The following is a 23487-nucleotide window of genomic DNA, read 5'->3' on the forward strand; positions in this document are numbered from 1 at the left end:
GGAGGGGGAGGGGAGGGGAGGGGAGGGGCGGGGCCCTGGGAGAGAGAGGGTTTGGGCGGAGGTGTAGGGAACCAGGCACACATCATTAATGGAGCCCCCCTCCTGGCAGCGGCGGCACTGGCTGTTGTTGCAGCTGTCCAGGTCGGGCGGGAGGCTCTGGGCGCCGCGGGGCAGCGGGCCGAGCCTGAGGAAGAGCAGACAGAGGGGCTCCAGGGGGCTGGTGATCCCCCCCCCCGGTGACAGCGGCCACCAGCCCCTCATGTCCCCCCCCCCCGGCTCTCGATCTGCTCGCTGCCCTCGCGCACGGAGGACCGCGGCCATGGCGAAGACCTTCTGTGGCGCAGGACGCGGTCATTGCTTCCCGGGACATCTGCCGACGAGAGGGGGCCGTTCCGCCCATCCTGCTCCCTCGGGAGATCGGAGTCTACACTTTCATCCGGCCCAGAGTCCAGGTCTCGCCTGCCTGACTCAGAACCCTGTTCCAGACACCCGCCACTCTTTGTGTACAGATGTGTTTCCTATTCTCTGTCCTTAATAAATTACCTTTGCACTGATAAACCTTTGTACGGCTGAATAGCTCGTTTTTTAATTTCTTAAAACGGTTTAGGATTCCGAGTTTTGAAATGTTGAGGTAACAATCCAACACTGACTGCTCCGTCCATCGGCCCCACTGCAGCCACAGAGCAGCTGTGTGTCTCTCTCGTGCTCCGTCTTCAAAATGTTTCATTTTACACTGAGGTCACTCCTGGGGACACTGAGGTCACTCCTGGGGTCACTGAGGCTACTCAGACACTAACCCAATACCCAGTCAGCCTCGGGACTACTAGGAACACCAGTTTTATTAATTCACATCAAAAAGCACACTTACAGACACCCGAGAAGATTCTGTGTTATTTTAACATGCATATTTTCAAATAATAATTATTTAGAAGAAATTCACATATTTTCAGGAATCCATTCTTGCTGCAAGGCAAAGCTCTATAGAAAGTTTGACTCAAAGCCTAAAATGTTGTGGTTTAAGACTATACCTGTTAAAGACAATCTAATCCAGAGGCTACCCTGCTTCGTATCTGCTTTCTCTGTTGGTACAATAACCTGAAAAGCAGAGAAAATTTTATTTTTTTAGCTTAGGTCTCTATTCGAACCTATAAATACACCTTCACAGAAATCAGAGCAATTTTAATTTCTGAACAACACAAATAAAACCTTAACAAATAAATCAAAATATCAATGAGTGATGGAAGACTCAGAAACAAATTTCAAATCATGAAAAAAATAAACAGTTTTGCATATTCAAGCACAATAGCCCCCAGTGCAGTGTACGTGTGTGTGTGTGTGTGTGTGTGAGAGGGGCACAGCCCTGGGCACTGCCAGCAGGTACAGTGTGTGTGTGTGTGTGTGTGTGTGTGTGTGTGTGTGTGTGTGTGTGTGTGTGTGTGTGTGAGAGGGGCACAGCCCTGGGCACTGCCAGCAGGTACAGTGTGTGTGTGTGTGTGTGTGTGTGAGAGGGGCACAGCCCTGGGCACTGCCATCAGGTACAGTCTGTGTGTGTGACAGCTGGTGTGTGTGTGTGTGTGTGTGTGTGTGTGTGTGTGTGTGTGTGTGTGTGTGTGTGTGTGTGTGTGTGTGTGTGTGTGTGAGCTCTGTGTGTGTGACAGCTGGTGTGTGTGAGCTCTGTGTGTGTGACAGCTGGTGTGTGTGTGAGCATTGGTGTGTGTGTGTGTGGGAGAGGAGCCCAGTGTGCTCTGCTCAGGGTGAAGACAGGACAGGGGTCCCTGCTGCCCCAGCTGCACAGGGGTCACTGTGTCTATTTCATCTGGCTCAGGACCACACTGGAGGAGGGAGAGAAAACCACCCCCTCCCCAAACCTAATCCCAAACCCCACCCCGGGGTAGAGGGGCCCCGTGAAGGAGGTCTGGACTCTGTGCAGGAGGGTCGCTGTGTCCCCAGAGACGCTGTAGAAGGACAGAGTTCCAGCCCTGTGGTCCACATACACCCCTATCCTGGAGGAGGGAGGGGCAGCTACTGCAGTTTTCTCCTTATTGTGCCAGAAGGAGCAGCTGGACCGAGAGCAGTACAGACTCCAGGACTGGTCACTGTGTCCAAACAGACAGTCATCTCCCCAGCCTTTCCTGCCGATTGCTCTATAAGAGACTGCTACAGCAGCCCCCCAGCCTCCCCACTCCACCTCCCAGTAGCAACGACTCCCAGACAGCCCCTCTCTGCACAGCACCTGCCACCAGCACTCAAATCTCTCGGGGTGATCGGGGTACTGCTGTGGGTCTTCACTGCGTGTCACCTTCCTGTTCCCCTCAGACAGACAGAGGTGTCTGTGCGCTGTGTTGGGGTCCAGTGTGAGCTGACAGGCATCTGATTGGAGAGAAGAGCACTGTCAGAGGACAGGCAGGCAGAACAGACCAATCCCTGAGCACATCTCCACTAGAGTCCCGCCCCCACAGCCTAGTAAGATACACACTGGGGTTTCTGATTGGAGAGAAGAGGACAGTCAGAGGACAGACAGGCAGAACAGACCAATCCCTGAGCACATCTCCACTAGAGTCCCGCCCCCACAGCCCAGTAAGATACACACAGGGATTTCTGATTGGAGAGAAGAGGACAGTCAGAGGACATCCCTGAGCAGATCTCCACTAGAGTCCCTACCCCACAGCCCAGTACGATACACATTGGGGTTTCTGAGTTTCTGAGCTCTAAGTGTGTGTGAGTGCATTTTTCAGTGGGGAGCAGGAGTGAAAACAGACTCACGGTGTAATAGCTCTGCTCTGGTCCTGGGCTCTGGAGTCTGCAGACTGTTGATGTCACTCACTGGGGAGACACAGACACAAGGAAATAACTGAATTCATTGATAAGGACTGAACTGTCACATTCCTAATCATGATATTTCTGTTCCTCTATTGTCCAGGTCACCCTCTTGTTCCCCTCAGACATACTGAGGTCCCTGTGCGCTGTGTTGGGGTCCAGTGTGAGCTGACAGGCATCTGATTGGAGAAAAGAGCACAGTCAGAGGACAGGCAGGCAGACCAGATCTACTGTTCCTGACTCTCCTGTGAAAATTCTGATTCCCTGAACACTGGAGCTGTTTTGGTTTGTATTTCACAAGATCTTCTCCAAACATGTAGAGTCACTGAACCACAGAGTTTCTGTCTGCAACTTGCCCTCAGATATGATGTGTGTCAGAGTGTGTCTCTGCTGAATTTGAGCTCCAGGTATCTCTCGGTGGGCAGCAGGAGTGAAAACAGACTCACAGTGTAAGAGCTCTGCTCTGGTCCTGGGCTCTGGAGTCTGCAGACTGTAGACGTCACTTACTGGGGAGGCACAGAGAGACATGTCTCATCAGGGCTGATTGTACTGCAGTAAAAAGCAGTATATTTATTCTTGATTGAAGTGTTGACTAGTTATTGAGCAGATATTTACAATTTGCCCAGACTTTGTCAGAAGTTGGACTTCATTGATTAAAAAACATTTTTTCTAAAGCCTGAGTAATATGAGTGTTCACCAGTATACCTATTACGTGTACCATTTACACAAATACTATTCTGAAACAGGACTCTTCTACTCTATTGCTATTGTACAACTGGTCTCTGCAAAGAAAGTGTGGTTCTCCTCTTACCTGTCCTGGAGATCTTGACTGACTCCTCCCTGCAGAAGTTCTCCAGTCGCTCTTTCAGTCCAGAGACAGCTCTCCTCACAGCCTCAGGTGAGAAGTGGGGTCTGACAGGGATGCTGGGTGAGTCTCCAGCTCCAGGAAGGACACAGACAGACTGGAAATTCTGCAGCAGGGAGGAGAGAGAGGAGTTTCCAGTCAAACACATTAGGCTCCAGCACACATTCCTGGGGAGAAGCCAGGAGCAGCTCCATTGGAGAGCTCTGTGTGAGAGACTCCCTTCTGGACTGCAGAGAGTCCCAGAGCAGTGCTGTTACCTGGAGGAAATGGATGTGATCCTCTGTGTGTGAGAGCTGGCTCATCTCAGCGTCTCTCCTCCTCAGCTCAGCGATCTCCTGCTCCAGTCGCTCCAGGAGTCCTTCAGCCTGACTCACTGCAGCCCTCTCTTGAGCTCTGATCAGCTGTGTGAGCTCAGAGCGTGTTCTCTCAATGGAGCGGATCAGCTCAGTGAAGATCCTGTCAGTGTCCTGTACTGCAGTGTGTGCAGAGCTCTGAGTGAGGAGACACACAGTGGATTATCACACAGGACAACACCCAAACTACATTCTACTGTGTGTGGTGTTTCCTCAGGGTACTGGTGTGTCCAGTGTCCAGCTGTGGAAATGTGTGCCTGTGTCCACCCCTCTGGTCAATACCCACTCTGAGTGACTCCACAGCCTGTCTCAGCTCCTGCAGCTCCTTCTCTCTCTCCTGGAGTCTCTGCTGGGTTTGTGTCTGTGTCGCCCCCAGGTGCTCCTGTGGAGAAACACAGAAAAACACCCTCAAATCTGTAATAAAATAAGCTTAATTTAAGCAGCAGCATTAGAAAACTGAAGCAGTAAAACAATTTTCTATGTATATAAAGTATACGCAGATTTAGTATTAAATGAACAACTTAACAATATCTTGATCTGTGAACCAGGGCAGTAAAACCACTCTGCTCTTCTGAAGGGTGTGAGCAGTTAGACTCTGACCCTGGAAACATCTTCCTTGTTCCGATGTGTGTTATCTCGTGGAAGGGGTTCAAGAATTCACACTGATCCGTTCTGAATCTTTAGGGTCCTGGGCTGCGGGGACACTGTTGTCGGGCTCCTGTCGATGACCCACCCTGACTTCTCCTACCTGATCAGAGCAGCTCGTTGTTGGAGCTCTCCTACTTCACTGGGATGTGAAATCAATATCTTCTGCGATCTCAGCCTCTTGACCACTTTCCTTTACAACAAGAGAGAGAGACAGATCCTGACCTCCATTCTGGCTCTGCTGCTAATTGGTTAGGCTCTCATTTCAGTTTCACGTTGGAAAATATTTACGTTTTGAAAATGTTATTTCCTCTCTTGAGAGAAACTGCACGTGATTTCACTCATGTACCACCGTCATTAATGATGCTAAAAACTTTTAATCAATATCCAACCTTTATATGTGAGGAAGAATTTTAGCATTTACCTTTTTTAAAGTGTATAAGATAGTGACCAGTTGGCTTTGAAAAATGCTTTTTACCCAGCAACAGTATAAAAGGATAATTCAAGCATATTGTTTGACCTTTTGACATTAAGATTACAAACTGCAGCGTCTAGCTCATTTCACACCTTTTATTTTTATACCTCCTTTTGTCTGTATGCAAGGTAGAACTGCTTCTTAAGAAGAACGTGGTCAATTACAAAGAAATGTTTGTAGAGAGAAAAACAACTCCTAATATGGACTTAGAATGAGCTTAGTGAACTTAGTGAATTTGCTGTATAAAACTCATTGCATTTATCATCTCGGTGGAGACGTTACTCACAGATCTGTATGAGAGGATGCTCTCAGGCCTGCATGATTATACCCTCCCCATGCACATGTATAAAGGGACTCTGCTTGACCACACCTAACGTGAGTGAAGACTTTTCGTCGATATATGTTATATTTCTTAAAACGCGTGTGAGGTGGTTTCTTTCTGATGCTCAGTGTATTATGTTACCAAAGCATTGCAGTGCTTGCTATTATAAAGAAAGCTACATTTTAAACAATACATATCTTAAAGATCAAATCACATATCACATAACAGAGTACATACTGTACTATCCCTTCATTTTCAGTCAGACAGCTACTAGTATAAAGTTAATGTCTCACCTGTTTCTCAGTCCTTCCTGCTGCAGCTGAGACAGTATCATGGCCTCTGTGTTCATCCATCGTGCACAACATGCAGATACACCTCTGATCAGTATGGCAATAGACCTCCAGGGGTTTGTCATGACTGGAGCAGATCTTCTCCTGCAGCTGTCCTGTGGCCTCGACCAGCTGGTGTCTCTTCAGTGGAGCAGCTTCACAGTGAGGCTGGAGGTGAGTCTGACAGTAAGAGGCCAGACACACCAGACAGGACTTCACAGCTCTCACCTGGCTCCCAGTACAGACATCACACAGCACATCTCCAGGGCCAGAAGGACTGGGAGCAGAAGGACCACTGAGCCCTGTCTCCTTCAGTTTCTCCACCACTTCAGCCAGCATGATGTTTCTGCCCAGAACAGGCCTTGGGGTGAAGGCCTGTCTGCACTGGGGGCAGCTGTAGATTCCAATCTGATCACCCTGATCCCAGCAGTTTCTAATACAGCCCATACAGTAACTGTGTCCACAGGGAAGAGTCACTGGATCCTTCAGCAAATCCAGACACACAGGGCAGATGAACTGGTCCTGGGAAACTGAAATACCGCCTTCTGCCATTTTCCTGACGAGTAAAAACTGCACAGAGAGGAGCAGCAGCAGTAGTGAAGCTGTTTCAAGAAAAGCGAAACTGATCTGTGAGTCTCACTTCCTGGATCTGCAGAGAAACAAACCTTCTTTCTGTCTGCAGGCCCCTGATCTTATCAGCAGCAGACACATTTAATGTTGCAGCTGTTTATTTGCTGAACAGGGTTGTACAGAGAGAGAATTTAACACTTCACTACGGGGAAGAGGATGGATACATATTCTTTCAAGTCTGGGTAAAAAGTACAGTAAGAATGTATTGTAATTCTTAGTTCAATGAGCTCTCAAGAATTGGTGAAAGAGCATTTCTGCCCTTGGATGATAACAAGGAAAAATCCTGCTGAGAAATATTCTGTGTTTCTCCACAGGACCAGCTGGGGGCGACACAGACACAAACCCAGCAGAGACTCCAGGAGAGAGAGAAGGAGCTGCAGGAGCTGAGACAGGCTGTGGACTCACTCAGAGTGGGTATTGACCAGAGGAGTGGACACACTGACACACATTCCCACAGGTGGACACTGGACACACCAGTACCCTGAGGAACCACCACACACAGTAGAATGTAGTTTGAGTGTTGTCCTGTGTGATAATCCACTGTGTGTCTCCTCACTCAGAGCTCTGCACACACTGCAGTAAAGGACACTGACAGGATCTTCACTGAGCTGATCCGCTCCATTGAGAGAACACGCTCTGAGCTCACACAGCTGATCAGAGCTCAAGAGAGGGCTGCAGTGAGTCAGGCTGAAGGACTCCTGGAGCGACTGGAGCAGGAGATCGCTGAGCTGAGGAGGAGAGACGCTGAGCTGAGCCAGCTCTCACACACAGAGGATCATATCCATTTCCTCCAGGTAACAGCACTGCTCTGGGACTCTCTGCAGTCCAGAAGGGAGTCTCTCACACAGAGCTCTCCAATGGAGCTGCTCCTGGCTTCTCCCCAGGAAAGTGTGCTGGAGCCCAGTGTGTTTGACTGGAAACTCCTCTCTCTCCTCCCTGCTGCAGAATTTCCAGTCTGTCTGCGTCCCTCCTGGAGCTGGAGACTCACCCAGCATCCCTGTCAGACCCCACTTCTCTCCTGAGGCTGTGAGGAGAGCTGTCTCTGGACTGAAAGAGCAACTGGAGATCTTCTGCAGGGAGGAATCAGTCAAGATCTCCAGGACAGGTAAGAACAATTACATTTCTTTGAGACCAGCTAACAGTTTCCCAGCTCTTTTTTGTAAAGGGTGCCTATTAGTTGTATCAAATCACAGACACATAAGCCAATTTCTAAACAAGTTATATATCTACTTGTCTCACAGTTTCTACACAGCTGTGACCTGGTGTCAAGTCCAGTGATCTTCAAGACCTTGACTGTTAAACATACTGACTCCTGTGTCACAGGACCAGGGTTTAGTTCAGTTTGATGCAGTAAGAGGTTGTGCACTGAAGATGGGTCTGAGGCGATGATGTCGATCTATCGACTCGTACGGTCTAGCCTGACCTCTGACCCCGTCTGGTGCAAGAGGAGCCAATGCAGGAGATCAGGGACTCGGCCAGATCAGTCCAGGCTGTACAGGATGATCACAGATATTCTGCCCCCTGGCACTGACTGTGCTGACATGTACAGCAGATGTCCCCTCCTCATCACCTCTACAGCTCCTGCAGTACAGAGACTCACTCCGTCACTCAAACTGTCGGCTTTTAAATAAGCACCACAGATGGGTCTCCAGTTCCAAGCCGTCGTAGTGTCATAGTGTATGTTCCCTCCCCTGTGTGGCAGCAGTCAGGAGTGCACCAGCGGAGTTAGGGAGCACAGTTCTCAGCCTCCAGGCCAAGGGCCAAGGGGATGCTGAGCTCTGCAGTCACGGGTTCGAGCCTCAAGCTGGAGTCCAGTCTGGCTCGGGAGCCTTTGAGAGTCTCTCTACATGAATGTGTTTAAAAATGAAAATGAATCATTTCCTTTTTGTTCTTCATCATGAGAGGTGCACCTGCGGTCTCCTCAGTGTCTTTAAAGCTCTGTTTCTCCCTGTGTGTCCCCAAGTCTCCTCAGTGAGTGACGTCTTCGGTCTGCAGACTCCAGAGCCCAGGACCAGAGCAGAGCTCTTACACTGTGAGTCTGTTTTTACTGAATGTTGCCAGGCCTCTTAAGACATGTTTACACACTCACTGCTGCGCTCTGACACACACACACACACATTCACTGCTGCACTCTGACACACACACACACTCACTGCTGCGCTCTGACACACACACACACACACACACACACACACTCACTGCTGCGCTCTGACACACACACACACACACACACACTCACTGCTGCACTCTGACACACACACACACACACACACTCACTGCTGCGCTCTGACACACACACACACACACACTCACTGCTGCGCTCTGACACACACACACACTCACTGCTGCACTCTGACACACACACACACACTCACTGCTGCACTCTGACACACACACACACACTCACTGCTGCACTCTGACACACACACACACACACACTGCTGCACTCTGACACACACACACACACACACACTCACTGCTGCACTCTGACACACACACACACACACTGCTGCACTCTGACACACACACACACACACACACTGCTGCACTCTGACACACACACACACACACACACTGCTGCACTCTGACACACACACACATTCACTGCTGCACTCTGACACACACACACACACTCACTGCTGCACTCTGACACACACACACACACACACACACACACACTGCTGCACTCTGACACTCTCTCTCACACACACACACACACACACACACACTGCTGCCACACTCTGACACACTGCAAGGCTTGTCATTGGTGTTTCCTTGAAGATGAATTAAAAGACAAGGACGGGTGTGTGTCTTGTACAAGGACGGGGTTCCCTGGTTCCGGTCCAGGAGGCCCGGCATGTCTGTAGAAGCAGCCCCTGACTGGCCCGACTCGCAGGAGCTCAGCGGGGCTGTAGGGCTGGGCCCCCGGTACCCCTCTGACCGCCCTCTTCTCCCCCGTCAGACTCCCGTCCGCTCACGCTGGACCGTGACACCGCGCACAGGCTGCTGCGCCTGTCCAGCTGGGGCACAGCGCTGGCCGTGGAGCCCGAGTCCCAGCCGTACCCCGATCGCCCCGAGAGGTTCGACTGCTACAGCCAGGCGCTGTGCCGAGAGGGCCTGAGCGGGGCGCGCGCGTACTGGGAGGTGCAGTACATCGGCCGAGGCGCTGATATCGGGGTCACCTACCGGGGCATCGGCAGGAGAGGGCGGGGCGAGGAGTGTGGCCTGGGACTGAACGACCAGTCCTGGAGTCTGTGCTGCTCCGGGTCCAGCTGCTCCTTCTGGCACAATAAGGAGAAAACTCCAGTAGCTGCCCCTCCCTCCTCCAGGATAGGGGTGTATGTGGACCACAGGGCTGGGACTCTGTCCTTCTACAGCGTCTCTGGGGACACAGCGACCCTCCTGCACAGAGTCCAGACCTCCTTCACGGAGCCCCTCTATCCTGCGTTTGGTTTCGATGTGCTGGGGTCTGCATTAGGTTCCAGCATGAAACTGCTGCATTAGATCCGTGTGTCCTCTGTTATCCTCTGTGTTTGTGTGTCCTGTGTGCTCTGTGCTCTGAGTGTCCTGTGTGTATTTGTGCTCAAAGCTCTGTGTGTTCTGGTTTGTTCTATTTCTGTGTTGTTTTCAGATCCTCTCTTACCAGCTACCAGCTACTGTATGTGCAGAAAATACCCGGGTAAAAAAAATAATCTAAATCATCCAGCAAGTGCAAACTATTCTGTTTTATTTCAGCTGCTTTTAATTCCAGTTTTAATCAGGCTCATCATAGCGAAGCAAATGTGTGACATTGTCTTCATCGCCTTCCTCCTCCATGCTGCTGCTAGTTTGTGCACACAGTGTGTGGGGGCTCTGGGGAGGGGCGGGGCTTGGGGCGGGGCTCTGGGGTGGGGCGGGGCGGAGCTTGGATGGGGCTCTGGGGAGGGGCGGGGTGGGACTTGGGGCGGGGCTCTGGGGCGGGGTGGGGCTGGGGCGGGGCTCTGGGGAGGTGGGAGGGGAGGGGCGGGGCCCTGGGAGAGAGAGGGTTTGGGCTGAGGTGTAGGGAACCAGGCACACGTCATTAATGGAGCCCCCCTCCTGGCAGCGGCGGCACTGGCTGTTGTTGCAGCTGTCCAGGTCGGGCGGGAGGCTCTGGGCGCCGCGGGGCAGCGGGCCGAGCCTGAGGAAGAGCAGACAGAGGGGCTCCAGGGGGCTGGTGATCCCCCCCCCCGTGACAGCGGCCACCAGCCCCTCATGTAGCCCCCCCCCCGCTCTCGATCTGCTCGCTGCCCTCGCGCACGGAGGACCGCGGCCATGGCGAAGACCTTCTGTGGCGCAGGACGCGGTCATTGCTTCCCGGGACATCTGCCGACGAGAGGGGGCCGTTCCGCCCATCCTGCTCCCTCGGGAGATCGGAGTCTACACTTTCATCCGGCCCAGAGTCCAGGTCTCGCCTGCCTGACTCAGAACCCTGTTCCAGACACCCGCCACTCTTTGTGTACAGATGTGTTTCCTATTCTCTGTCCTTAATAAATTACCTTTGCACTGATAAACCTTTGTACGGCTGAATAGCTTGTTTTTTAATTTCTTAAAACGGTTTAGGATTCCGAGTTTTGAAATGTTGACGTAACAATCCAACACTGACTGCTCCGTCCATCGGCCCCACTGCAGCCACAGAGCAGCTGTGTGTCTCTCTCATGCTCCGTCTTCAAAATGTTTCATTTTACACTGAGGTCACTCCTGGGGACACTGAGGCTACTCAGACACTAACCCAATACCCAGTCAGCCTCGGGACTACTAGGAACACCAGTTTTATTAATTCACATCTAAAAGCACACTTACAGACACCCGAGAAGATTCTGTGTTATTTTAACATGCATATTTTCAAATAATAATTATTTAGAAGAAATTCACATATTTTCAGGAATCCATTCTTGCTGCAAGGCAAAGCTCTATAGAAAGTTTGACTCAAAGCCTAAAACTCTGTGGTCTAAGACTATACCTGTTAAAGACAATCTAATCCAGAGGCTACCCTGCTTCGTATCTGCTTTCTCTGTTGGTACAATAACCTGAAAAGCAGAGAACATTTTATTTTTTTAGCTTAGGACTCTATTCGAACCTATAAATACACCTTCACAGAAATCAGAGCAATTTTTATTTCTGAACAATACAAATAAAACCTTAACAAATAAATCAAAATATCAATGAGTGATGGAAGACTCAGAAACAAATTTCAAATCATGAAAAAAATAAACAGTTTTGCATATTCAAGCACAATAGCCCCCAGTGCAGTGTACGTCTGTGTGTGTGTGTGTGTGTGTGTGTGTGTGTGTGTGTGTGTGAGTTGTGTGTGTGACAGCTGGTGTGTGTGAGCTGTGTGTGTGTGACAGCTGGTGTGTGTGTGTGTGTGTGACAGCTGGTGTGTGTGTGTGAGCTGTGTGTGTGTGACAGCTGGTGTGTGTGTGTGAGCTCTGTGTGTGTGACAGCTGGTGTGTGTGTGTGTGACAGCTGGTGTGTGTGTGTGTGAGTTGTGTGTGTGAGCTCTGTGTGTGAGCTCTGTGTGTGTGACAGCTGGTGTGTGAGCTGGTGTGTGTGTGAGCATTGGTGTGTGTGTGTGTGGGAGAGGAGCCCAGTGTGCTCTGCTCAGGGTGAAGACAGGATAGGGGTCCCTGCTGGCCCAGCTGCACAGGGGTCACTGTGTCTATTTCATCTGGCTCAGGACCACACTGGAGGAGGGAGAGAAAACCACCCCCTCCCCAAACCTAATCCCAAACCCCACCCCGGGGTAGAGGGGCTCCGTGAAGGAGGTCTGGACTCTGTGCAGGAGGGTCGCTGTGTCCCCAGAGACGCTGTAGAAGGACAGAGTTCCAGCCCTGTGGTCCACATACACCCCTATGGTGAGGGATTTGCGGATCGGGATATCAGTTCTGGTCTTACTGTGCCAGAAGGACCAGCTGGACCGAGAGCAGTACAGACTCCAGGACTGGTCACTGTGTCCAAACAGACAGTCATCTCCCCAGCCTTTCCTGCCGATTGCTCTATAAGAGACTGCTACAGCAGCCCCCCAGCCTCCCCACTCCACCTCCCAGTAGCAACGACTCCCAGACAGCCCCTCTCTGCACAGCACCTGCCACCAGCACTCAAATCTATCGGGGTGATCGGGGTACTGCTGTGGGTCTTCACTGCGTGTCACCTTCCTGTTGCCTTTAGACAGACAGAGGTGTCTGTGCGCTGTGTTGGGGTCCAGTGTGAGCCGACAGGCATCTGATTGGAGAGAAGAGCACAGTCAGAGGACAGGCAGGCAGAACAGACCAATCCCTGAGCAGAGCTCCACTAGAGTCCCGCCCCCACAGCCCAGTAAGATACACACTGGGGTTTCTGATTGGAGAGAAGAGGACAGTCAGAGGACATCCCTGAGCAGATCTCCACTAGAGTCCCTCCCCCACAGCCCAGTACGATACACACTGGGGTTTCTGAGTTTCTAAGCTCTAAGTGTGTGTGAGTGCATTTTTCAGTGGGGAGCAGGAGTGAAAACAAACTCACAGCGTAAGAGCTCTGCTCTGGTCCTGGGCTCTGGAGTCTGCAGACTGTAGATGTCACTCACTGGGGAGACACAGACACAAGGAAATAACTTAATTCATTGATAAGGACTGAACTGTCACATTCCTAATCATGATATTTCTGTTCCTCTATTGTCCAGGTCACCCTCTTGTTCCCCTCAGACAGACGCAGGTGTCTGTGCGCTGTGTTGGGGTCCAGTGTGAGCCGACAGGCATCTGATTGGAGAAAAGAGCACAGTCAGAGGACAGGCAGGCAGACCAGATCTACTGTTCCTGACTCTCCTGTGAAAATTCTGATTCCCTGAACACTGGAGCTGTTTTGGTTTGTATTTCACAAGATCTTCTCCAAACATGTAGAGTCACTGAACCACAGAGTTTCTGTCTGCAACTTGCACTCAGATATGATGTGTGTCAGAGTGTGTCTCTGCTGTGTTTGAGCTCCAGGTATCTCTCGGTGGGCAGCTGGAGTGAAAACAGACTCACAGTGTAAGAGCTCTGCTCTGGTCCTGGGCTCTGGAGTCTGCAGACTGTAGACGTCACTTACTGGGGAGACACAGAGAGACATGTCTCATCAGGGCTGATTGTACTGCAGTAAAAAGCAGTATATTTATTCTTGATTGAAGTGTTGACTAGTTATTGAGCAGATACCTGTCCTGGAGATCTTGACTGACTCCTCCCTGCAGACATCCTCCAGTCGCTCTTTCAGTCCAGAGACAGCTCTCCTCACAGCCTCAGGTGAGAAGTGGGGTCTGACAGGGATGCTGGGTGAGTCTCCAGCTCCAGGAAGGACACAGACAGACTGGAAATTCTGAAGCAGGGAGGAGAGAGAGGAGTTTCCAGTCAAACACACTGGGCTCCAGCACACATTCCTGGGGAGAAGCCAGGAGCAGCTCCATTGGAGAGCTCTGTGTGAGAGACTCCCTTCTGGACTGCAGAGAGTCCCAGAGCAGTGCTGTTACCTGGAGGAAATGGATGTGATCCTCTGTGTGTGAGAGCTGGCTCAGCTCAGCGTCTCTCCTCCTCAGCTCAGCGATCTCCTGCTCCAGTCGCTCCAGGAGTCCTTCAGCCTGACTCACTGCAGCCCTCTCTTGAGCTCTGATCAGCTGTGTGAGCTCGGAGCGTGTTCTCTCAATGGAGCGGATCAGCTCAGTGAAGATCCTGTCAGTGTCTTGTACTGCCGTGTGTGCAGAGCTCTGAGTGAGGAGACACACAGTGGATTATCACACAGGACAACACTCAAACTACATTCTACTGTGTGGTGTTTCCTCAGGGTACTGGTGTGTTCAGTGTCCAGCTGTGGGAATGTGTGCCTGTGTGTCCACTCCTCTGGTCAATACCCACTCTGAGTGAGTCCACAGCCTGTCTCAGCTCCTGCAGCTCCTTCTCTCTCTCCTGGAGTCTCTGCTGGGTTTGTCTCTGTGTCACCTCCAGCTGCTTCTGTGGAGAAACACACAGCCATGTCTTACACAACTTATTTCACTCATCCTTGTAACATATTTGGAAAAGTTTACTGTCACAAACCCAACAATCTCATTATTTCAACAAAAAATATTCTTATTCCTATTCCTAACTATTTTAACACTTAACGTACATAACCAGACTGTTGCAATTAGTTTGACAACGTAAGAAATATGTTGACACTATAGTATTGGACTGTCTGTTAGAGGGTTCATACAAAAACTCAAGACCTACTGTAAATTTAGCATTCATAAAATGCAATAAAACAAGCTTCAGAATGAATTTTTGCTTACAAGACATCATATGTTTAGAAACAGCAAGGGTTGTGCTCAAATGTTCAATCAAAACACAGAAATCTATCAGACTTTCTTAATATCTCTTTACTCTTCAATCAGTTCCAAGCACAAACTCAGAGTCCTCACCTGTTTCTCAGTCCTTCTGGCTGCAGCTGAGACAGTTTCATGGCCTCTGTGTTGGTCCATTACACAAACCATGCAGATACACCTCTGATCAGAACAGCAATAAACCTCCAGGGGTTTGTTATGAGTGGAGCAGGTCTTCTCCTGCAGTTGTCCTGTGGCCTCGACCAGCTGGTGTCTCTTCAGTGGAGCAGCTTCATAGTGAGGCTGGAGGTGAGTCTGACAGTAAGAGGCCAGACACACCAGACAGGACTTCACAGCTCTCACCTGTCTCCCAGTGCAGACGTCACACAGCACATCTCCAGGGCCAGCAGGACTGGGAGCAGGAGGACCACTGAGCCCTGTCTCCTTCAGTTTCTCCACCACTTCAGCCAGGATGATGTTTCTGCACAGAGCAGGCCTTGGGGTGAAGGTCTCTCTGCACTGGGGGCAGCTGTAGACTCCAGTCCGATCGTCCTGATCCCAGTGACTCTTAATACAGCCCATACAGTAACTGTGTCCACAGGGAAGAGCTGCTGGATCCTTCAGGATGTCCAGACAGATCGGACAGCTGAACTGGTCCTCTGTCCACAGACTAGAGGCCATTGTATTCCTCGGGTGAAGGCGGAACAGAACCTGCTGGAAGAGAAACAAACCTCCTGTGTGTGAGACGCCTCAGACTGCTGGGAACGCAAGAGGTCTGACAAGGAGGAAAAGAGGGATGGTGGACTAACAGGATCGACAGGTGACACTCTTGGAATTTAACTCTTTCTGCACAGGATGTCTGGCGAGTTTCAGATACTCCTGCAATTCAAGAACATCCACATTCTGTAAGAAGGCAAAACTCTGCACGCAAAACCAGTTTTCAGATAAGAGCCTCCTGCATTTAGTCCAGAGCCAGGAGCGTCAGAGTCTGTCCCCGTGTGCGAACGTGTTCGGACAAGGACAGAATTAAAAATACAGAGGCCTGGCGCTTCTTGCTGGAGGCCTGCGCTGAGTCTGGTACCTTGTAGAGAACACATCGCCATGGTTTTCTGACCCCTGTGATGCACAGAAACTCATTTCCATGGGTGGTTCTGTGTGAGTCCGGCTGGGTGTATGAACATCTCCACAGCGTCTGGGTTGTTCCTCAGGCAGGAGAGGCCTCAGGATTGCTACTGTGCTGGCTGAGGGCGGGAGAGACCTGCAGAAGCCCTCTGTCCTAACAGACACACACTGTGACCAGTGGAGTGTGGGCAGTGTGCTGGTCACTGGTGGGGTCAGTCTGGTTCAGACAGAGAGGAATCCCCAAAGTGGATATTTTCTTTTTATTGACTGCTGAAACTCTCGGTCCTTCTCCTCCCCCCATTTAACCCAATATCTTCCTCATAAGAAACAATTCTCCTTTCTGATTCGTCAGTATCAAGTCATCCAGAGCGGCTGGTCTGAACTGATCGTCTGGTCTTCTGGCTGGTCCAAATCAGGGCCGCGCACTAAGCAGCGTTTTTTTTTTTATGAGGGGCTGTTGCTTGGAGGAGTTTCTACACTTAGGATGTGCTTTTGCGCTTGACGTTTCTGCCTACCGTTGCCCGTTTAAGATACAGTAGGTCACCTCCCCCTGCCGACTGGCGGGGACGTGCGCGGCCCCTTTAAGGGCCGTCCCGTTCCGATGACATCACAAACGTGCGCGCTTTTATTTTTCCTCCTGACGGCCTGTGAGTGCTGCTGGCAAATAAAGGAAATGAATCATGCAGGCTGGGGGGCGGGCGAGGGAGGTTCTGTTGGTTTCCTGCGGGCTGGGCTGGACTGGGTGCGCTCAGTCGACTCGCACGGGATTGTCTGTAACTGTGACAGCAACTGACACTGTGCGTGGAACCGTGACGGAGTCTTTCCGTGCACGAACTCGGCGTGACACCCCGCTGAAATACCTTTGATTCGCGGTATACAGACCCGCCGCCTGTGGTCAGAAAAACACCCCCCCGTGACCTTATAAGACAACACGGCGAGCTGATACCCTGAAACCGTGTGTTGGAGAGAGAAGTCAGCCTTCAGCCTACAGCTCCCGGGGTTCGGAGGCGCTGTGCCGGCTCGGCTGGACACACCGATGTGCCGGTAAACCGCGGCTCTTTATCAGGCGGTGCGTCAGAACACGAGCCGGGGGGATTCGGAGCATCCCGCACCTGGAGGGCAAGAGTGCACCTGGAGAACCTGGCATGTGGGGTCCGTGCCTGCCGATTTCAGGTTGCAGGAAACGCTGAGCTGCACGTACGCTTGCATAATAAAAACAGGAAAGCGCCAACTCTTTTAAAAAGGGACGTTTATTGTATGATCTTCCCGGGCTGACACGAGTTAACCCTGCAGAACATGCTGTTGTTGTTGTTGTTGTTGTTGTTGTTGTTGTTTTTTTCCGGCAGCGCAGCAAGGCTGGATGTGATCAAACTAAAGTTTAACAGTGAGATGCAAGAAATAAGCGCTTTTACCCCTCACCAGTGGTCTGCGCCAATGTGAATACATTCAGACGAATTCACACAATTTGCATTACATGTACATTAAAAAGAAGAGTAAAAAAAAACAAACTAAAAATGTCTAAATCTATAAAATAATTTTAAAAAATATGCTGCTCTGTTATGTTTGGTTTTATTTTTTTGTTTAGGAAACTGACTCTACAGTGACAGGAACACATTACATCACATTATAACATATTTTGTTGTTTATTATTGTTTAAGATAGAACAGGTCATTAAAAACATCCCACATCAACATCTCGGGATCAGGACTGAGATCCAGGGAGAAATGAGGAGGCCGGTGTGTCCTCATGCACAGCCCACACCCCTGTGGAAACGGTACGGGTTGGTCTGAGATTCGGCTTGTGTGCTCCAGGGGTGGTGCTGTACGTCACCTTTCGTTTCCGTTCACCCTCAAACTATTCTCGATAGTTTCACAAAGCGGAGGGTTATGGCAGGTGGCACAGAGTCATGTGCGTATCACTGCAACAAGCACAGATCCAGAACGCTGGGTAGAGAGACTCAGTGAACGTGGCGCGGAGACTATAGATGGGGCTCACTGTGTCTCCAGAGACGCTGTAAAAAGACAGAAGTCCAGCCCTGTGGTCCACATACACCCCTATCCTGGAGGAGAAGTTACCAACATCAATCTCTTTGCCATTGTGACAAACTGTGTAATGATCAACATAACGATATAAGCACCAGGATCTGTCATTATTTCCTAACTCACATTCCTTTTCATTTCTTTTTCTCTTATACATCACTCCTATTTTGAACGCACTACCAGGACACTCCACCTCCCAGTAAGAACGGGGTGCAGACAGACTCTGTTTACACAGCACTTGGATTTCTGAGTAAAACCTCTCAGGGTGGTCTGGGTAGGGTGGGTTCTGAGAGTGTAATGTCACCCTCCTGTTCCCCTCAGACAGACAGAGCCATCTGTGCGCTGTGTTGGGGTCCAGTGTGAGCTGACAGGCATCTGATTGGAGAGAAGAGGACAGTCAGAGGACAGGCAGGCAGAACAGACCAATCCCTGAGCAGAGCTCCACTAGAGTCCCACCCTCGCAGTCCAGAAAAAAGTAAGGCCGTGTCCCAGTTCTTGCACTGAGCACTAAGCCCTTCCTCCAAGTCCGCACTTCTGTGACGTAGCACCAGTGTGACTTCAAGTACACGAGGACTCGAGGGGTACCGTTATCAACAGGGGGATGGGACCCGGCTCAGGGTCACAATGCTGTCTGTTGTTGATGCTGCTATTTCAGGTCGGCAGAACATTTTTTTTAAAGACATTTTCATTCTCTGCTCGCTGTTTGATGAAATTGTATGTCACCTCATCTGTCCCTGCACAAACTTAATGACACATCGTGTTCATCATGTTGAGCTACTCGACTCAAAACAGGTCAAGTAAACTTAGAAACACTGGGCAATACTGCTCCCGGTTTATTCAAAGATTCGTACTATTGAATCCATCTCATCTCGTCTCTCCTGGCACAAAAATGACAGTACGAGGAACATAACATGTTCATTCACTTTCATTACAAATAAACTAAATAAGGTCAACCTGACAGCACCTCAAAGCTGCGTTGTTCTAGTAAATACTGTGTCTTTCCGTGTACAAAAACACTTACATCTCAGAAACTGGGCTCTGGTCCTGGGCTGGGGCTCCTGTACGCAGCAGATCTCGGTCCCTAGAAAGAGACAGGGGAACAGCATTTCATTTTCTGCATGAACCTAGGACAGACGTAGCACTAGCCAGACTTATCTGGAGGTGCGTTCTCATCAGTGAGACTGGGAAGCATTTTCCATATCTACTAAGGGAAGTTAGTTCTGAGATACCAATCATGAAGTGCAGAACCTATCTCTGCATGATTTTAGGATTTATTCTGATTAAGAAGTTCTTCATACAGGAACAACCTGTAAGATGTAGTAAGAGGTCCCTCCATGGGAGAACCTCCATCTTGGCTCAAGTCCAAGGAGTGTCCTTGAGCCAAGATGGCCACTTAGTGCTGCCAAATCAGGAGGACTGGTCCCGAGTCCTGGGAGTGGGTGAAACTCACCCAGCCTCTGGGTGCCATCAGGAGTCTTATACGAGAGCAGATGGGTGAGAGCGATTTAGTCTGTCTCGACTCTAGTAAGGGATGCCTTTGGCTGGAACGCAGGCGCACACCCCTGACAGAACAGGATGAGGACGTGCTCTGGTACAGGACTGGAGCTGATCCAGGAGTGATCTGTACTCAGGTGAGTCACAGGTGCTGGACAGGTGGATCGTGTGGCAGCTCGTTCTCCAGGGCCAGTGTTCTAATGTACCTGTCTATGAAATCTGTGGTCTCTGTTGTTTAGGAAGTATTTTGGGTGACTTTACCTCCTCCTAGTACTGGGGCCCTGGGTCAGTTCCTGGGGTGCTCTCGGTGTGAAGTTTGTACGTCGTTTGTGCTCGGTTTCCTCCCGCAGTCCAAAGGCATGTGAGTTGATTGGTTTGTGTGAAAACGGGCCCTGGTCTGCGTGTGTGTCTGTGTGTCTACCTGGCGCCCTGTCCATGATGCATTCTGCCTTGTGCTCGCTGCTTGCTGGGATAGACTCTGGCTCTCCCACGACTGCACTGGATAAAAGGTTATAAAATATAATCTATTTTATAATAACTAGATTTAATAGCTATATATAATGTCTCTCTATATTTTACTCTATCTGAGTGCAACCAATCTGGGAACACAGGACTATCCATGAGGATAAAGGAAATCAATATAAAATAAAGACACAGCCCATAACACAGCGAAATTAGCAGCTTTCAAGAAGAGCTTCATGGTGTGTTTCTCTACTAACTGGTTCTGGAGATCTTGACTAATTCCTCCTTGCAGACTCTCTCCAGTCGTGTTTTCAGTCCAGAGACAGCTTTCACTGTGACCTCAAAGGACAGTTTCTTAAAGGAGACCCTGGTTGAGTCTCCAGCTCCAGCTGGGACACAAAGAGACTGGAACTTCTGTAACAGGGAGGAGAGAGAGGAGTTTCCAGTCAAACACACTGGGCTCCAGCACACATTCCTGGGGAGAAGCCAGGAGCAGCTCCATTGGAGAGCTCTGTGTGAGAGACTCCCTTCTGGACTGCAGAGAGTCCCAGAGCAGTGCTGTTACCTGGAGGAAATGGATGTGATCCTCTGTGTGTGAGAGCTGGCTCAGCTCAGCGTCTCTCCTCCTCAGCTCAGCGATCTCCTGCTCCAGTCGCTCCAGGAGTCCTTCAGCCTGACTCACTGCAGCCCTCTCTTGAGCTCTGATCAGCTGTGTGAGCTCAGAGCGTGTTCTCTCAATGGAGCGGATCAGTTCAGTGAAGATCCTGTCAGTGTCCTGTACTGCAGTCTGTGCAGAGCTCTGAGTGAGGAGACACACAGTGGATTATCACACAGGACAACACTCAAACTACACTCTACTGTGTGTGGTGTTTCCTCAGGGTACTGGTGTGTCCAGTGTCCAGCTGTGGGAATGTGTGTCAGTGTGTCCACTCCTCTGGTCAATACCCACTCTGAGTGAGTCCACAGCCTGTCTCAGCTCCTGCAGCTCCTTCTCTCTGCTTGCAAGATTCCACCGAGATTCTGTCTTTCTGTCCTTCAACTGCCTCTGCGGAGAAACACAGAGACACAGTGATGTTTCTCAGAGGAACCTGCAGTTTAAAGACGTTGCACTGTTGTCTAGAGCCAGAAACTCTCCATTTCACCCCTGAAGAAACATGTTTCCACTCAGACAGGTCCAGGAAACAGAGGGGATCTTTCCTGCACTGTATCCTCACCACAGGAACCTGTGTCTGTTCACACATTGATGCTACACGGGAGAAGGTCAGTAGGGGTGGTCAGAGTTACTACCCCAAAGAGCTGTGTTGTCAGTTCATATGATCATGATACCTGAAAGAGAGACTGAAAAATTCAAATAAAAACACTAGTGTTATAATATAGTCACTTTGTGAAATGTTGCAGAAACAGAGCAGAAGATACTGTAGCTGTCAACTTGGATCACTTTCAGTTGTGAGTTCAGGGTTGATAGAACGGTATTTTTTTATTCTTTCATGCTGCAGTGTTAAGTCTGCTGTACCATACAGTAGTCAGGACAACCTGAAAGACATGTTAGACGTGATAAGTGATGTTTTAGTTGCACCAGGTGGGAGACTGTGTTAGTAGACAGTGAGAGGGGCTGTTATCCTTACCTTGTTCTGACTTCTGCTGCAATAACACACACGATACAAGAGAATACACAAACTATAACATGAGGTCTGATAAAAATAAGCCTAAATAATCAACATATCTAAAATGACCAGTCATTTAGGAGGGTTTCTTAGTTTTTTTTATTATTCTACGTATTAAAGCCAAAAAACAGTAGTGAAAATGTTGAGACTGATTTAGGATTAACTACTGTCACGACCACCAGCCAGCTGAGATCAACACGTAAGCGAGCTCATCAGCACCAGCAGCGGATTACTACTAACAAGCGCTGCCGCGCGAGTTAACACACCTGCAATTGCTCTACCGTGCGGCACGCCGGGTTATTTATACCATTCGCACCTGATTCCCGTTGCTCGGTATTGAGTTCTCTACTTGTTGCTCAGCCTAGCGTTCTTACCCCTCTTTTGCCTTCCTGGAATTCTGCCTGCACCTTTTGCCTTCGGACTTCGGATCTCGTCTCGCCCCCTGGATTGTTTGCTATCATTGCCTGTTTTGGATTTGACCCTGTAGCCCTCTTTTCGACCACGATTCTGTCTCACGTTTTGGATTGTTCGCCACTAGTGCCTTTACCGGATCTCGACCTACCTTCGCCTTCGGACTACGGCTCAGCTCCTGGATTTGCTCGGTGCGCTTACTTACCTCCCTGCGACTCCTGCATCTGCATCGGATCCTTTTCACCTCTACAGAGCAGCGGTACAACTACAGTATATTTATATATTTATACTGGAGCTGCTGGCCATGAGGTTTCAAGCACTTACTGTTTTCTCTGCCCATGCACTCTCAGCTGATATTGTGTCATGGTCTCTATGCTGGTAGTCTGAGCACAGCAGACAGATGCAGGTCTGGTCCGTCCTGCAGAAAACCTCCCGCAGTTTCTGATGATCTGGACAGATCTTCTCCTCCAGCCGTCCAGTAGCATTGACCAGCTGGTGTCTCTTCAGTGGAGTTATATTATAGTGAGGCTGGAGGTGAGTCTGACAGTAAGAGGCCAGACACATCAGACAGGACTTCACAGCTCTCACTTGTCTCCCAGTGCAGAAATCACACAGCACATCTCCAGGGCCAGCAGGACTGGGAGCAGGAGGAGGACCACTGAGCCCTGTCTCCTTCAGTTTCTCCACCACTTCAGCCAGCATGATGTTTCTGCCCAGAACAGGCCTTGGGGTGAAGGCCTGTCTGCACTGGGGGCAGCTGTAGATTCCAATCTGATCACCCTGATCCCAGCAGTTTCTAATACAGCCCATACAGTAACTGTGTCCACAGGGAAGAGTTACTGGATCCTTCAGCAGATCCAGACACACTGAGCAGCTGAGCTGGTCCTGGGAAACTGAGATACCGCCTTCTGCCATTTTCCTGACGAGTAAAAACTGCACAGAGAGGAGCAGCAGTAGTGAAGCTGTTTTAAGAAAAGCGAAACTGATCTGTGAGTCTCACTTCCTGGATCTGCAGAGGGCAAGGGGTGTGGTTAGGAGGAGGAAGCAAAGGGGCGTGTTTTGGAAGGAGGCGGGGTCTTGTGGGAGGTGCGTTTTGAGAGGGGGTGTGGTTTCGGGTGACAGAGAGGTCGTGTTGATAAACTGATGTCAGTCCTGTGCAGAGATAAATGTGGAGTCATTCCGCTAGCTTTTGTTCTCAATAATCCTAACCATTGTGGTAGCTTAGACACTGGGACACTCTAAAAGAATGTTTATGAACTCTTTCACTGAGAACCAACTCACACCAGTTTATACTGTACCTTTTTCATATATCAGTTCAAACAGCTTCATTGGCATGACCGATGAATTGCAGTGCTGACAAAGCATACAGTGGACTCTGGACTTATTGTAGCCCCTTGATAAATATGAAGAAAAAAGTCATCATAAAATTAACCACATGGATAATGACAGATATTTAATACTCATATGTTAGGGGAATACTTGTCCTTTTTTTCATCTCAAGGTTCAACGGTAAACAAGTAATGCTGTTTTACCTGAAAA

At 49.9% G+C, this 23487-nt stretch overlaps 4 protein-coding genes across 9 annotated transcripts; 1 reads left to right on the plus strand and 3 right to left on the minus strand.

The window, feature by feature from the left end:
- Window positions 1–821: 821 nt before the first annotated feature.
- Window positions 822–6446, minus strand: LOC148654254 (E3 ubiquitin-protein ligase TRIM16-like). Of its 2 annotated transcripts, XM_088646171.1 has the most exons (7): window positions 5771–6446; window positions 4322–4417; window positions 3940–4173; window positions 3629–3788; window positions 3264–3323; window positions 2764–2823; window positions 822–2370 (listed from the first exon to the last, which is right to left on the minus strand). In XM_088646171.1, the coding sequence occupies exons 1-7, from the start codon at window positions 6356–6358 to the stop codon at window positions 1808–1810; spliced, it is 1761 nt and encodes a 586-aa protein (XP_088502297.1). In that variant the 5' UTR covers window positions 6359–6446; the 3' UTR covers window positions 822–1807. The 2 variants fall into 2 exon arrangements, with proteins under 2 accessions (XP_088502297.1, XP_088502298.1); XM_088646172.1 differs by lacking the exon at window positions 2764–2823.
- Window positions 2838–22972, minus strand: LOC148654255 (E3 ubiquitin-protein ligase TRIM16-like). 3 transcript variants are annotated; one of them, XM_088646189.1, is made up of 6 exons: window positions 22273–22972; window positions 20823–20918; window positions 20439–20672; window positions 20131–20287; window positions 18939–18998; window positions 2838–2996 (listed from the first exon to the last, which is right to left on the minus strand). In XM_088646189.1, exons 1-6 carry the CDS (start codon window positions 22861–22863, stop codon window positions 2887–2889), a joined length of 1248 nt encoding a protein of 415 aa, XP_088502315.1. In that variant the 5' UTR covers window positions 22864–22972; the 3' UTR covers window positions 2838–2886. The 3 variants fall into 3 exon arrangements, with proteins under 3 accessions (XP_088502315.1, XP_088502316.1, XP_088502314.1); XM_088646190.1 differs by lacking the exon at window positions 2838–2996 and adding an exon at window positions 13040–13191; XM_088646188.1 differs by lacking the exon at window positions 2838–2996 and adding an exon at window positions 17111–18292 and having other exon boundaries at window positions 22273–22970.
- On the plus strand, window positions 6593–10145 carry LOC148654256 (E3 ubiquitin-protein ligase TRIM16-like). The gene is made up of 4 exons (XM_088646139.1): window positions 6593–6618; window positions 7321–7541; window positions 8400–8468; window positions 9399–10145. The coding sequence occupies exons 1-4, from the start codon at window positions 6593–6595 to the stop codon at window positions 9938–9940; spliced, it is 858 nt and encodes a 285-aa protein (XP_088502265.1). The 3' UTR covers window positions 9941–10145.
- LOC148654257 (E3 ubiquitin-protein ligase TRIM16-like) lies at window positions 11211–16454 on the minus strand. Of its 3 annotated transcripts, none has more exons than XM_088646174.1 (7): window positions 14856–16454; window positions 14317–14409; window positions 13935–14168; window positions 13624–13783; window positions 13459–13518; window positions 12959–13018; window positions 11211–12679 (listed from the first exon to the last, which is right to left on the minus strand). In XM_088646174.1, the coding sequence occupies exons 1-7, from the start codon at window positions 15435–15437 to the stop codon at window positions 12117–12119; spliced, it is 1752 nt and encodes a 583-aa protein (XP_088502300.1). In that variant the 5' UTR covers window positions 15438–16454; the 3' UTR covers window positions 11211–12116. The 3 variants fall into 3 exon arrangements, with proteins under 3 accessions (XP_088502300.1, XP_088502299.1, XP_088502301.1); XM_088646173.1 differs by having other exon boundaries at window positions 14317–14412; window positions 14856–16450; XM_088646175.1 differs by lacking the exon at window positions 12959–13018 and having other exon boundaries at window positions 14317–14412.
- Window positions 22973–23487: the final 515 nt, after the last annotated feature.

The sequence above is a fragment of the Lepisosteus platostomus genome, chromosome 9 (genome assembly GCF_059453375.1).
Source record: "Lepisosteus platostomus isolate fLepPlt1 chromosome 9, fLepPlt1.hap1, whole genome shotgun sequence".
In the NCBI taxonomy this organism is placed as follows: domain Eukaryota; kingdom Metazoa; phylum Chordata; class Actinopteri; order Semionotiformes; family Lepisosteidae; genus Lepisosteus; species Lepisosteus platostomus.